Source organism: Dermacentor silvarum, chromosome 3 (genome assembly GCF_013339745.2).
Source record: "Dermacentor silvarum isolate Dsil-2018 chromosome 3, BIME_Dsil_1.4, whole genome shotgun sequence".
NCBI classification, from domain to species: Eukaryota; Metazoa; Arthropoda; class Arachnida; order Ixodida; family Ixodidae; genus Dermacentor; species Dermacentor silvarum.
The window spans coordinates 192,011,351-192,024,427 of NC_051156.1; the positions used below are offsets into that span (position 1 = coordinate 192,011,351).

Sequence of the window (13,077 nt, forward strand, 5' to 3'; positions counted from 1 at the left end):
ACTTTCCAGAAGGACTCAAAGCAGCATCCAAAGTAGGATTTCTTTACTCTAACATTTCCAAAAATGACTAGTTTTATTGCACTTACAATAAATAAATGTATATCACAATTATAATAAAAATGTCTAGCCTTGATAACTTCTCCAGATCACAACACAAAATGAACACTTCAACAGCGGCTGAGATTTCTCCAGTACAGTGTGGGTAAAGTTCATCAAAAATATTCAAACCAAAGAGAAATAAATGTATATCCCAATGATCTTAACGTCTAGCCTTTATCACTTTGCAAGTTTACAATACCAAAAAAAAAAAAGTTCACAAAAATGCACCCAACAGCTACTGTGACTTCTCCAGTATTAACTGGGCAAGTTTACTGAACATTTCCAAACCATTCGGTGTAGTCTTGCTACACATCCATTATATTATAACAAATAGATGTATATTGCAATTTTGCAAAACATGCCTTGTCTTGATTATTTCTCAACTCCGCAATATTAAAAGTTAACACAACGAACACTCGCAACAGCTGCTCAGGCTTCTGCAGTATTAGCTGGGTTGGTTCATCAAACATTTCCAAAACATTCAGCATACCGTATTTTTCGATGTATAAGACGCATTTTTCTTTTTCTTAATTTTCCGTCGGTGCGTCTTATAGAACGGTGCGACCTATGTACGTTTTTTTTAACTGCCGTCATAAACGAATTTGATTATAATTATGGCCACGCGAAGCTCGCCGGTTGACTTAATTGCTACGGGTTCTGTGCGCGCTATCGGGTTCTCGTGATCAAGTTCCAAAACGCCGTGCGAGAAGGATGGAGCAGCAACGCAAGCGGCGGTAGGCCGACCGTGAGTCGATCAACCCCGAAGTCGTCGCATCTGCACATAGCTGTCAAGATACGGCGCACGCCGCTGCGCAAACTACGCAGTTGCTACGAGAGTACAGGCAGCCCCCCCTCCCTCCCGGGCTGCCTTCCCGCTTTCCTCCCTTGTGCGCAAGTTGGCTCACCGTCGCATGCTTTCACTCGCACATACAGCATATGGCGCGCGGGGACGATGTTATCGCCCTTGGACTTTACACGAAACATCGCGGCAACCACAACAGCAGAAATGCGCCTGGAGTGGAAATATACGGCACCCATACGCTTGCGCGTGACCCGCATTCCCGGAGCGAAACGTCACTAACTTGTTTAAATCGCTTACCGAAAGATAGGTGCGTCTTATACACCAATGCGACTTGTATACTTTTTTTTCGGAAAAACTTCCGTTGTGAGGGGGGCGCGTCTTACACAAAGGTGCGACTTATTGACCGGAAAATATGGTTATGTTGTTGCAAAGGCACTGAGCGTCAGTTGTAAAATTGCTGCACTATTGCTCTCTTCAGCTTCACTAGCTTCACTTCGCGCGCAAGAGTGAAAGTGGGAAGGCAAGCCGACGGGCGAAGAGTGAAACGAACGATAGGGTGAGGAAAGCAGTGTAAACACTGCCAGCTGAGCCAGCAGCGTTGCGCGGCACGGGTCTCTCGCTCCGTTCGCGGTTTGACGTGGTGAAGCCTTTCATTTTTTCTCGTGCAGTTCTGCAAAACGTAACCACGTGTGCTCGCGCCGGCGTATTGTTTCTGAAATGGGGAGTTTGTCAGATCGACGCCGATCTACCACAGAAAGGAGGTCCCAATGTTGATATCAGAGTGCATTGCTCATGAAATTCAAGGATTTTCAAGGAAGGAAAAAATTCCAGGACTTTGAAGGGCCCTGAAAACACAATTTTCAATTTCAAGGGTTTTCAAGGATTTCAAGGACCTGTACGCACCCTGACAACCGCATTAGTTTTGCACTGCAGTAGGTTTATGCAGGCAGAAGTTTGAGCAGAGAGAGCTAGTTGCTGTTTGAAGAGATGATCATACTGTTTGAAGGAAGAAAGTTGGTTTGTGCAGGCTACTGCAACAAGACATTACGAAAGCATGAAGCATATTTACTTCAGATGGATTTGCATACCTGCGTCAAGTGCTGAAGACTGTAATGAGCACTTACTTTCCAGAAGAATGTCTTGGAGCCGAACGAACATGTCGTGAGAATTTTCAAGGCGCTGTAGTGGGGCCCTCTCAGCCTAAAACAAACACATAAAATGCAGAGGAAGAGGTTAAGATGGTAATAAGCGTGAGCATGGTCCATTTGTATTGCCGCATACTTAATGCAACCACAGCAAGGAGCTCCTGACACAATGTGTGGCTGGCCTTGACAAGAGCCTTTACTAAGCATAAGGCACACTGAAATGCGTTATTCAAGGTTCCTTCTCGAAGTTCTCTTAGATATGTAAACCTTACAAATGCTATGTACAGTAGAACCCGATTACAATCCCATTTCGTACGATTTCCTTGCGCGAGCGTTCGTGATTAAAAAGGGGAAAAATGACCCAATACCAATTACTATTACATTCTCAGAAAACACAATCTTTTGGCATCAATGTTCAGTACATTGCCAAATTGCAATCATATGATTTGTTTTTCCGGCCGCTAGATTTTATGTAAACAAGAAAAGGTGCGAGGCATGTGCGATTGAGAGAAGTAGGCGCCTGCAATTCCAGTTTCCCTGCAGTAGTCACCCGCTCGTGTCATGTGAAAATGCCGCCAAGCACTTGTTTCCGGTACCAGTAAATCTCCTCACAGGTATTCGCATGTCACCATTCAGAGCTGTTGCCGCCAACCCGTTGCAATAAGCATCTTCACTACATATGTTTCCCAGCGTGCCTCGCGTAGTGCTGTTGAAATAGTGCACGCTTTTAATAGGCGATAACCCAAACGCGCAGCCATTCCCTGCTGCAGGTGGCACGAAGTGAGTGTCAATTTTTGCTCCGGAGGCGTCGTATTGCCCACCAGCTCTACTTCATTTCGGTTTCCCAGTCTTCAAATGGACAATGCGTGTCTCGGGTCACTCGGGCCCTCGGCGTCTCCTGCTGCTAAGATTCTTGCCAACTGGGCACGTCAAAACCTGCCAAAAATGCTCCACCCGAGAAAGCTGCTGACCCAAGCCGAATTCGAGGAGAGCGAATCTAAGCTTGCTGAAGCCGCAAGAAGGACAACATGCGTCTCGGGCCGCTAGAGCCCCACCAGATCAGTGCGCATTGGCGTCTCATGCTGCAATGATTCATGTAACGCTTCGAATTACGTAGATGTCAACCACAGCTGAGTCTGCTTAATTTTTTAGTTACTTCAGATTGTACGTTTTCCCGGTTAGTATGTTTTTCTTGCAGGTTTTTTTCCAAAATGTATGAACGAGGTTTTATTGTACCTAGCATGTGTCTGCGAAGTAACAGTGTCACATTTTAGTTCTACTAAATCTATTCCGTTTTGTCTAGCTGCCAGTGAACACAGGGATGTGATGATAAGTTAGCGATACTGCAAGCAAATCGATGCAAGTTCAAAGTAGGATGCCAGTGTAGATTCAAAATTACCAATTGAGAGCCGCCCATCTTCTGAATGATGCTGCACGTGTGCCTGCAGAAGTCAAGGTCAGCTTTCCCGCGCTCGCCCAATCCAACGGAGATGAGGAGCTCCAGGTTTTTTGTCACCATGTTGCTATCAGCACTGCGTAGTCAAAGAAATTGATATCTGGTGGCAACAAAACCTTCACGCCTAATGGCATTCACAAAAGCAGGACAAAACACAGAATTGTTGGGATAACAAGACAAAGCCCACGGAGTGGGGTCACATCCTGCCTCAGTCGAGACATGTGGTCACATCACCCAAAAAGTGCAGCTCTTCTATCTGTGTGGGAATGGCTCAGACAAGCAAAGTTTTGTAAAAGCACTTAATGTGCACACATACACAGACACATATGCAGTGTTAATTAATGTGTACAAACGAACCACATTATAACAAAGTTGCACCAGACACAAAATTACCTTTGTTATATCTGTTCATAATGAATTCAATACATATAATGAATTCAATCGCCACTCAGTTTGCGTTGAAGTGATACACAGCACGAAGGTCACTTCACTCGCTGTTGCTGGGCTTCCTCACGCCAGCGTTTCGACAGCAAGTGCTGCGGTCATCGAGTGTGATTGGTTTATTCTTGCCTGTGCGCGCTGACACCATGCTCTTTAAATTACTTTGCAAGTTTATACGGCCGATAAAACTACTATCCTTACTTCATAAAGCTGCCTACGCATTTGCTATCGCAATCGATGGTTCGCCTTTCGGGCAAAACTGGAACTTTTTTAGAGGTGGCCGCGGAAAAAAGAAATCGCTCAAAATTTTACCCCGCATAATAAACGCACCCGCCAACTTTTCGCATATTTTTCGGGAAAAAAAGTGCGTTCATTATGCGAGTAAATACAGTATGTCTGCTGCGTCCTTACGAGTGAATTGAACTGTCTTACTAAGGAGTCGAATCAGCCCTTACACCTAAAACTCATGCACAATGCCCACGAAGTAATTCTCCACAGCATCTTGAAGTTCAGTATGAACACCGTATAGCGGTCATGAAACAAAGCATTGTTTCACTTTTTTGTAAATGGAGTGCAGCCACCACCCCCTGTTGGCTCGCGTGTATTCTACAACATTGTTTTTGAATGCAGCACTAAGGTCAAGCTGAGATTTGCTAACTTCGCACCCCGAGGCAGTTGTAAAACACCTTTTCGCAGAGTTTCCAAAGTATGAATGTTCACAACGGCGGCAATAACAAAAATGTCGATTTAGACTCCGCCCCTGCGGCTGAGTGTCAACCGCAGTGGGACGACGCTACCATGAAAAGCACTGGCAGCGGGGCGCGAATGCTTCGCCTGCCTCTCGAGTCAACGCGTCTCCCAAACACAAGATTACGCCGCAAACTACAGCAATAAACACCCAAGAAGCGTCACCTCTGCTTGCTCAGTCTTTGCATGCATGGCAGATTACCTCAAAGAGAGGGTGCGCGGGCTGCGTATGCGCTCAGCTGCGCTTACAGCCATGCGCAGCTGCAGCCGTGCTAGAAAAGGTGACGTGCATGCCAACTGGCTCCCCCATTCCACTCTCATGTCTCACGAGTTTGAACGCGCGAGAGGGGGGAGGGCGTTGCGACGCTTCCTCGAGTGGCTCTGCGGCGCATGTGACATGTGGCTTAGCACGGGTCGCTGCAACGAATATTTTGACTATTCAAAAAAATGATATAGTAGATAGTCGCTTCGCGAATCGAATTATTGCAACGTTCACTATTCTATTCTATTCGGCGATATTCGAGTATTCGCACACCCCTAGAGTAGAGCACTCTTTGGATTGAAGCTTGGTCAATGAAATTTTAGATTTACTTCGACATATCCAATATTTTATTTTATCTGCGTTCACTATATGGAGGTTTGTTTGTAGCGGTAATTAGTGCAGATAATTGATACAGCAAAGGTAAACCAACTAGCACAAACTGAAGCTCTTGTGGCACGCACCTAGCAACCATGGAAAGCAGCTGGGTGGCTGCAAGGCAGTCCTCCCTGGAGGTGTCTGGCTGTTCCATTGTGTATCTCTCCCACAGGAATCGCAGAACCATGGAGGATACGTCGCCAGTCTTCACCAATTCCGTCACCTGAACAGAGGGGTTAGCTATTACATTGACAGCGCTACGACAGTCAAAAGGAAAACCAATAATTCTGCGATAAGTTACTGCCTGCTTTCCTCTGCTGCAAAATAATTTTTGAGTAATGCATCCTGATTGTTCCAGTCAGAGCGTTTATTATCACATTTCACCTGTTTGCACTAGCAATAACACTTTACAACAACTTTCACATTGTTGTTGAATCTGAAAACGAGTGTGCGGTACTAAATGAACACCACTATCTTACCAGCTGTTCGAGGCATATTAGCTCACTCGTCGTCACAGTGTTGACAAGCTCGGACAAGCCATCCGTAATATTTCGTGCTCTGGTCCTGTAAAAAACAAAAAACAAAAGTGTAGTGTAAAGTTACACAGTATCCAAAAAGTTAGGCAAAACTGAAAGCGTGTGTGAATCTTTGAGTTTCTAAATCTTTCCCAGAAGGAAAAAAGGAAAAAGTGGCTATGTGTATTTCTTCAGTGGCACTTCAACCGGACGCGCTGTTCTGGGTGCTGCAAAATTCAGCCATGTCGTCGAATTCCACCGTGTTGACATTTAGAGCCAATCAGACAGTGTGTTCTAATTCTGGCCAGCATCGGAGACCGTCTACATTGACAGCTAAGACAGCTCTAAGCACAAGTAATGGAATGCACCTGGAAGAGTTCTCTGCAACTTTATGCCCCTTTGCATCAACAACAAGATTAGAAAAACGCAAAGCACCTAACAATAACTGCATAACAAACATGACCGTATTTCCTTGCGCAGAGACCTAACCATAGAGTTTCCAAAGATTCTGCTCAGCCGCCATCTTGCTTGGAGAGCAAAGAAGCCTGCATCGTTTTTGACTTCGATGCTGTCTTTGCAAAGCTGTCTTTTTTGCTGGCTTCGTCAGAATTGGAACGAGACTTAAGATGGCCACTGTCTGCTTAGCTGTCAATTTGGCCGTCTGTGACGAGTATTGGAACACAGCCAGAGATGACAAAATGGCAAAATTTTAAAATGTCCAGAATAGCCCCCTAGCGTGGGTACACTGACAAATACACGCTCTGTTTGGCTGACAGTTAAGCAAAAAGTGTAAGCATTGGTGTACTATAAATGTTCTTTTTGTGCGATAAAGCCACCACAACCCATTAGTAAAATAATGTATAAATTATACTTGGTGTACAAAACACCTCACAAGAGTGCACACGCTCTAAAATGCTGCAAAGTTGCATGATTACAAGCTTCTTCTAGCAAACTGCAACTGTAAACTCACTCAATAAAGCTCACTACCGATGGCAGTCACTACAGCTGTATAGATTGTTCCTTGACGATACAGACATATGGCACACACATAAAATTATGAGTGACATCATGATAATAATGTGAAACTAGCAAGCTATGAGACAATTAGAATGCCATGAGAAAGGTTAGGAAAGAAATAAGGCCTGCAGAGCTGGAGAGCTTAGTTATATATATATATATATAAAAATTACATAAGGTGAAATTAAATGGAAATGAAATCTGCATGACAAGTCAACAAATGCCAATCCGAAGCCAGTAATCCCAGTCAGTTACATAGTGGCTGAACAACTATGTACAGTGCCATTTTTCCCCCCTTAGCAAGTTTATACGGAACCCTACAGATTATAGAACAACGGCTAGAGTGTCTAGAGGTTTAAACAGGCCAGCACTACACACTTGGCGTTGGCAGCGGGCTGGTTGAAGTAGACGTCTCGGTATGAGTTGGCAACGGCTTCCCGGATGGACGGCTCCCTGGACCAAACCAGGGGCAGCATTTTGCGGATGCCGATGGTTGCTCCCCTGATACCTAGCTGGTGGGCAGACACGAAGAAGGCGATCGCCTCCTGTATGTCAGACTGGGTGCGCGAATAGAGCATCTCGCAGAGTGTTGGTATCATGGCTTGAATCTTCTCAGCGAAGCCAGTGCAATCCTGCGAAGGGGAGGAAAAAATAGTGAAGACTGTTGAAAAGAAGGGACGTGCGAAACTGCAGAGTGCGAATAGATGACTGCACATTTGTGTGTTCGTTCCATGTCGTGTGTGGTCCTGCTTGCTCTGCCTAGGAAGGCAGACCCCTTTAGCTCTCTATAGCAGCATGGTGGCCAACAAGAGATGGCAACCATTTTTCTTCTTGTACCGGGGTAGTTTTCCTTTCTTTCCATCAGTACACACTATCTTCAACCTAATTGCTCCTAAGCTTTGCGGATGCTCCAGGTGCGGCCCATCAGCTACATCCAGGGGACAATGGCAACTGAACCAACTCACCGCCATTGAGCACCACCTTCAATGGCGAGGACAACTCGAGCTGGTCGTCATATAAATAAACTCTTTTTCTTCATCCTAATTTGACGTGGGAGTAATCCTCTTTAGTCAGCTACAACCTAAGAATACAGTGGCAAATAAAGCGCTGCCCAACTTTGAGACACTTTGTATATAACTCTGCTTGTCAATTATGTAGGCTCATTCCGGTGACGTCACAGTGGAGGTGAACTTCTTTTGATATCAGCATCCCTAGGAAACTTTGAGTGACATAAAAGATGCTGAAAGAATTATCAAAACCAGCATGAGCGTGCAGTACTTCAACAATGCTCTCTTCAAGGAAGCGCAACAACCGTGTTGTAGGGTTTCAACGGGAAGTAGAGGATTCTAGTATAGTTGTTACATGTGTTGACCACCCCAAACATTTTAGTCATCATAAAAACTTTTGTTCTTCTTATTCAATTGTGTTTACTTGATTGTCTATTAGCTACCCCCCCCCCCCCCCCCCGAACCTTAAATATTAAAACATTTTCTCCTATTTTTAAGTCAGACTGAATTAACAGATCTGTGTTACAATGTCCAGAGGACCACTTTTACCAAGAACAAAGTTTTTGTAAGGTAAAAATAAAACAATGTAATTAACATAGTAAAGGGTTGACGCTGCCAATGTGAAAATACGATGATGCCAGCATTCTGTGACATAGCTGTCCCTGCCTGCAATTGGTAACAATTGTAGTCATCCACTGATACTTACGTTCCATTTCAACATGAAAGAAAATGGAATTGAACCAATTATATTGGATGTTTCTACAGAGGAACTCAGTGGTACTACTCCTCTGAGCAGGAAGTGACTTAAGTAACCCACAGCACAGCATTACCTCCAGAGATCTGAGAAGCACAATATTGGTCACATGCCTACAAAGCACCTGAAAGAACAAACTCTGTAATGAGCCCTTCACTGTGAAACAAGCAAAACACTCCATGCGCGTAGATGCCTAAACACAACAGTACTAGTGCTTATCGACAAGAGATACAGCTCTGCAGTAGAGACAAATAAAGTTATTGAATATCAAACGCTTACTCTGAGATACAAAACAAGCATCTTTTGTTTGTAGAGCTCCACTGCGCCCTCGCCAGACTCAGCATCATTGGGTGGGGGATCCGGCGGTGCTGCTTCTTTCTCAGATGCCGGTGCGTCATTCACATCAACCTTGGTTCCTGAAATAACATATCAAGAAGTGAACAAATTGTCATGGAACCCTAAAGATAACAAACGGTATGCTAACTTTCAAGTGCATGCAGTAGTCAGAGAGTGTGCGCACTGCCACTAAAGGCTCATTCACACTAGGCCGACACGACACTGATTTTGGTCTGCCGACTGTTGGCGACAACAGCTTACAGGACAGAAAACGCTGTGGCCAACAGTTTAAAGGAAGGAAAACACTTTCGCCAACAGTCGGCAGATCAAAATCGGTGTCGTGTTGGCCTAGTGTGATTGAGCCTTAAGGAATCCAGTGCTGAACAGCTTGCATTCAAATGTAAGACTGGGATTTGCAAACACAGACTACCTACTCTATCCCTCGGTTAAGTGCTTGGTTAGGGTTCACGAAATCCGAGGATGTGGATGGCTGATCTGAATTGACCAGGGGAATTCACTGTAAATTTCATCTGCGCTGTATTAAATTCCATAAAATGAGGGCAGAATCTTTTTAGCCATATTCGAGGAAAAGGTGAGAACTGTGCACATCCTACATTACCCTGATAAATTTTTTTGAGGACTTTCAAGAGAACCGGATCTGTGTTGTCCTTGACACCATTTTCCTCGCTCTGGTTCTCTTCTCTGAAAAAAGAAAAAAGATGAATGAGTCAAAGATGACATAGCATGTCGACAATTTCTCCGGCATGCAGCCTATGCAGTTCAGTTGCACTTGACCACTTTTGGTTCCCGCCTCGCAAAATAAATGCCAACACTCACGAGCCCGCCTCGCCAGCAGTTGGATTGCAGAAGAGGTTCACATCCGGATATGTGGCGATGGCCTTCTTGAGCACTGTGACCGCCTCCGTGCAGCTGCCGTCTTTGAGAAGAGCTCTTATCTTATTAAGGATCCTGAGGGAAAAAAACATACACACAAAAGTGATTCAAAAAGCCCTGCCTTGCACCATGTAAGGATTTACAACTGGCAAGGTTTCACATCCAAAAGCAACATGTGGACTATGACAGACGCGCTACACTTACATAGCATGTGATGGTGCCATTGGTACAGTATGAATACCGTATTTACTCGCATAATGAACACACTTTTTTTCCCGAAAAATATGCTCAAAGTTGGGGGATGCGTTTATTATGCAGGGTAAAAATTTCAGCAATTTTTTTTCCCGCGGTCACCTCTAAAAAAGTCGCAGTTTCGCCCGAAATGCAAACCATCGATTGCGATAGCAAATGCGTAGACAGATATACAAAGTAAGGATAGTAGTTTTATCGGCCGTATAAACTTGCAAAGTAATTTAACCAGCATGGTGTCAGTGCGCACAGGCAAACATGAACCAACCACACTCGATGACCGCGGACACTCACTGTCGAAACACTGGTGTGAGGAAGTGCGGCAGGGGAAGCGAGCGAAGTGATCTTGGTGTCGCGTATCGCTTCAACGCAAACTGAGCGGCAATAACAGGATCACGCACAAAGGTATAAGCCACCATCGCACCTAGACTCAGCCACTGACGCAGATCGCTTTTAAGATAGGCCGCACGCGGCCGCGCAATGTGCAGTTGCTGCGCCGCCTCCCTCCCCACGGCGCCATGCGCGCGACGAAATACGGTGCATTACCTCCCTGCTTTCCTCCCTCGAATGCGGGAGATAGAGCTGCGTACGTCGACACCGACAGCAAAAATGCGCCTGGAGTGTCCGTATGATTGCTATCGCAATAAAAGTAGGAGACACACGGTACGATTCGGCGTCAGATACGGCGTCCGATACAATCGACCTGCAGGACGCCAAATCGGACGCCGAATCGTACTGTCTATCCTACTTCACGGCAGCAAGTTCAGGGTGTGTTTATTACGCGGGAGAAAAAAAATCAAATTTTGACTATAGTTGGAGGCACGTTCATTATGCGATTAAATACGGTAGTTCAGGGCCTTTGGAAAGTCGGCTGGTTGCGGTATGTTAATATTCGATGAGCCCAGTCAGGCAATAAAGCCATCACAAGTGGAAAATGAGACCATTGATACACACTACGACTGTCTTGTGAGATTACAACAGCAATGCCCAACACCGCGCATTTGCAAAAAAACTTGTTTTTGAGCACGGTGGCATTTAGATTTTTAATGCATTATTATCGTCAGTAGAACGTAAGCATCATGAAAGAAGAGAAAGAGTCAAGGCAGGCAACCACTGACAAACATGTAATAGAGAGTTTTAGAAGCAGAAGCAGAAGTCAAGACAAAGTCAGTCTTGTGCGTGCATGTCCGGAACCATCATTAAAACATCTGGAAGCTGCCGCTTATCTTTCTCTACTTTCTATGTTTTACGTTACTTACACTGCGCAAAGTAACATAGCAAACATCACAACTAGCTAAACTGCAAAACGCTGCTTATCCTGTAAAGGAGTAAGATGAAAACCATCGTGGAAGCAACTTGGCTTACTCATCAAGCACCACACTTTCTTCCTCGGTCAATGATATGTCCTTGTCCTTGTCTTCACCCTCCTGGAGCACCTCTTGCAGGCCTGGAAGGATTCCCATCCACGACGAATCTGCCTCGTTCTCTTCCGCTTCGTCTTCCACTGCAGATGGCAAAAATCACTCAGCTACACATGCTACTAATGCCCTAGTTACATGAGCACGAAAACTGTGGTTAGGTCAAACCTCGATTATGGCTCGCTACAGTTATGCCCAGTTATGAGGCAAACCTGATGGCATTTTTATATGCTGTCACCATAGTTAACAGAATAACTGTGGTTAGGTTTCTTGTGCAACTCTTAACGGCTATCCGGGATACTTGAGCATGTGCGAAAAGCAGATACTATCAGGTTTGCAGTAACATACAATGCTTTTAATTGCTCTACTCCATTCTATTCTTATCTGCTGTTTCAAGTGATTGAATCTTGTGAAAACTGTGATGGGTGCTGCTTCCACCAGTGACAAAGGATCAAAAGAATTGGCTTTTAAAAGAACTGCATTATATCGGCTAAGGATTTCCATGGGACAAATTCGGTGAAAGATTCCACTGGTTTGCATTTCCTCCTATCTTTTTATGCATTTTATTGAAGTTTCTCTTGGGCACATAAGCTGCTCAAAAAATAAACAGTATCCAACCATTACAGTATAAAAAAAGGTGTCGGCCTTTACGAGTGAAACACTTGAGTCACTGTTGAATAGCATATACCATGTCTTTGACTACTATATTAAAGTCCATGATGGAACTACTATGCACATGCATAATTCAACAGTCATTTGGTTGCACAATACAATAGCTGATGTCTGGTATGATCCTTTCCATTCTTTTTGTTATATATCTGGCATTATATATGCTATTGTGTTATTTTTTTATGTGATCAGCACCAAATAGGAAGTCTTGCTAACAAAACAAACAAACTAAGAAACAAAAAGTCGAACGTTGTTTCCCATTACTGGTAGACACAGCAGGCTATTTACGAAGAACCACGAAGCATGGCTTTTGGTGACCTGTGTGTTGGGTCATACGTTCTATTTTTGTCAAATTAGTTGGCGCTGCGTTCCACGTGCTTATGAAAGTGTGAAATCGCACCGAGAGGCAGACAACAGATTGGTAAAAACAGTGGCTGACAGAATAAAAAAATGGTAAAACAAACATGTTACCCAGCTAAACATTTACCCAATGTGATTACACTATAGCCTAAAATAACCTGTACTTGCTTTAACTGGACTAGCGAAGGACACTTGCACAAAAAAGATGACCAATAAAGGCAGACCACCACAATATAACCCCAAGGGAGACACCTATCTTGCAGTCTTGCCCCATGAAAATTATTTTGGTGGAATTAATGTCCCAGAACTGCAGTGCGGGCAACAAAAGATGTTGTAGTGAGAGAGTGCTGGATAATTTCGGCCCCATGGGGTTCTTGAATGGAGAACTTTAGTCTGCCGATATACATATTTTTTCTAAAATATATTTACCAGAGACCTAGACGTGACCTACCATTTTGGTAGCGTTATCTTGTGGCTCAGAGTTCAACCAGAGAGGAGCACATGGAGCTGTTGTTGCAGTGACAAATCATG

The 13,077-nt window shown here is 44.4% G+C and overlaps 1 protein-coding gene across 3 annotated transcripts in view; it reads right to left on the reverse strand.

The window, feature by feature from the left end:
- The window catches only part of LOC119446351 (condensin complex subunit 1), a 53,977-nt gene that overhangs the window by 26,339 nt on the left and 14,561 nt on the right, over positions 1 to 13,077 (reverse strand). For all 3 annotated transcript variants that reach the window (XR_007466137.1, XM_037710764.2, XM_049664090.1), the window contains 9 exons: positions 11,465 to 11,603; positions 9,794 to 9,925; positions 9,576 to 9,658; positions 8,900 to 9,036; positions 7,238 to 7,491; positions 5,807 to 5,891; positions 5,414 to 5,550; positions 3,446 to 3,578; positions 2,026 to 2,101 (listed from right to left, as the gene is read on the reverse strand). Coding sequence is in view for 2 of the 3 variants with exons in the window: in XM_037710764.2 (XP_037566692.1) it covers positions 2,026 to 2,101; positions 3,446 to 3,578; positions 5,414 to 5,550; positions 5,807 to 5,891; positions 7,238 to 7,491; positions 8,900 to 9,036; positions 9,576 to 9,658; positions 9,794 to 9,925; positions 11,465 to 11,603 (1,176 nt within the window). In the remaining variant the exon portion in view is untranslated. The remainder of the gene's footprint in view (positions 1 to 2,025; positions 2,102 to 3,445; positions 3,579 to 5,413; positions 5,551 to 5,806; positions 5,892 to 7,237; positions 7,492 to 8,899; positions 9,037 to 9,575; positions 9,659 to 9,793; positions 9,926 to 11,464; positions 11,604 to 13,077) is intronic.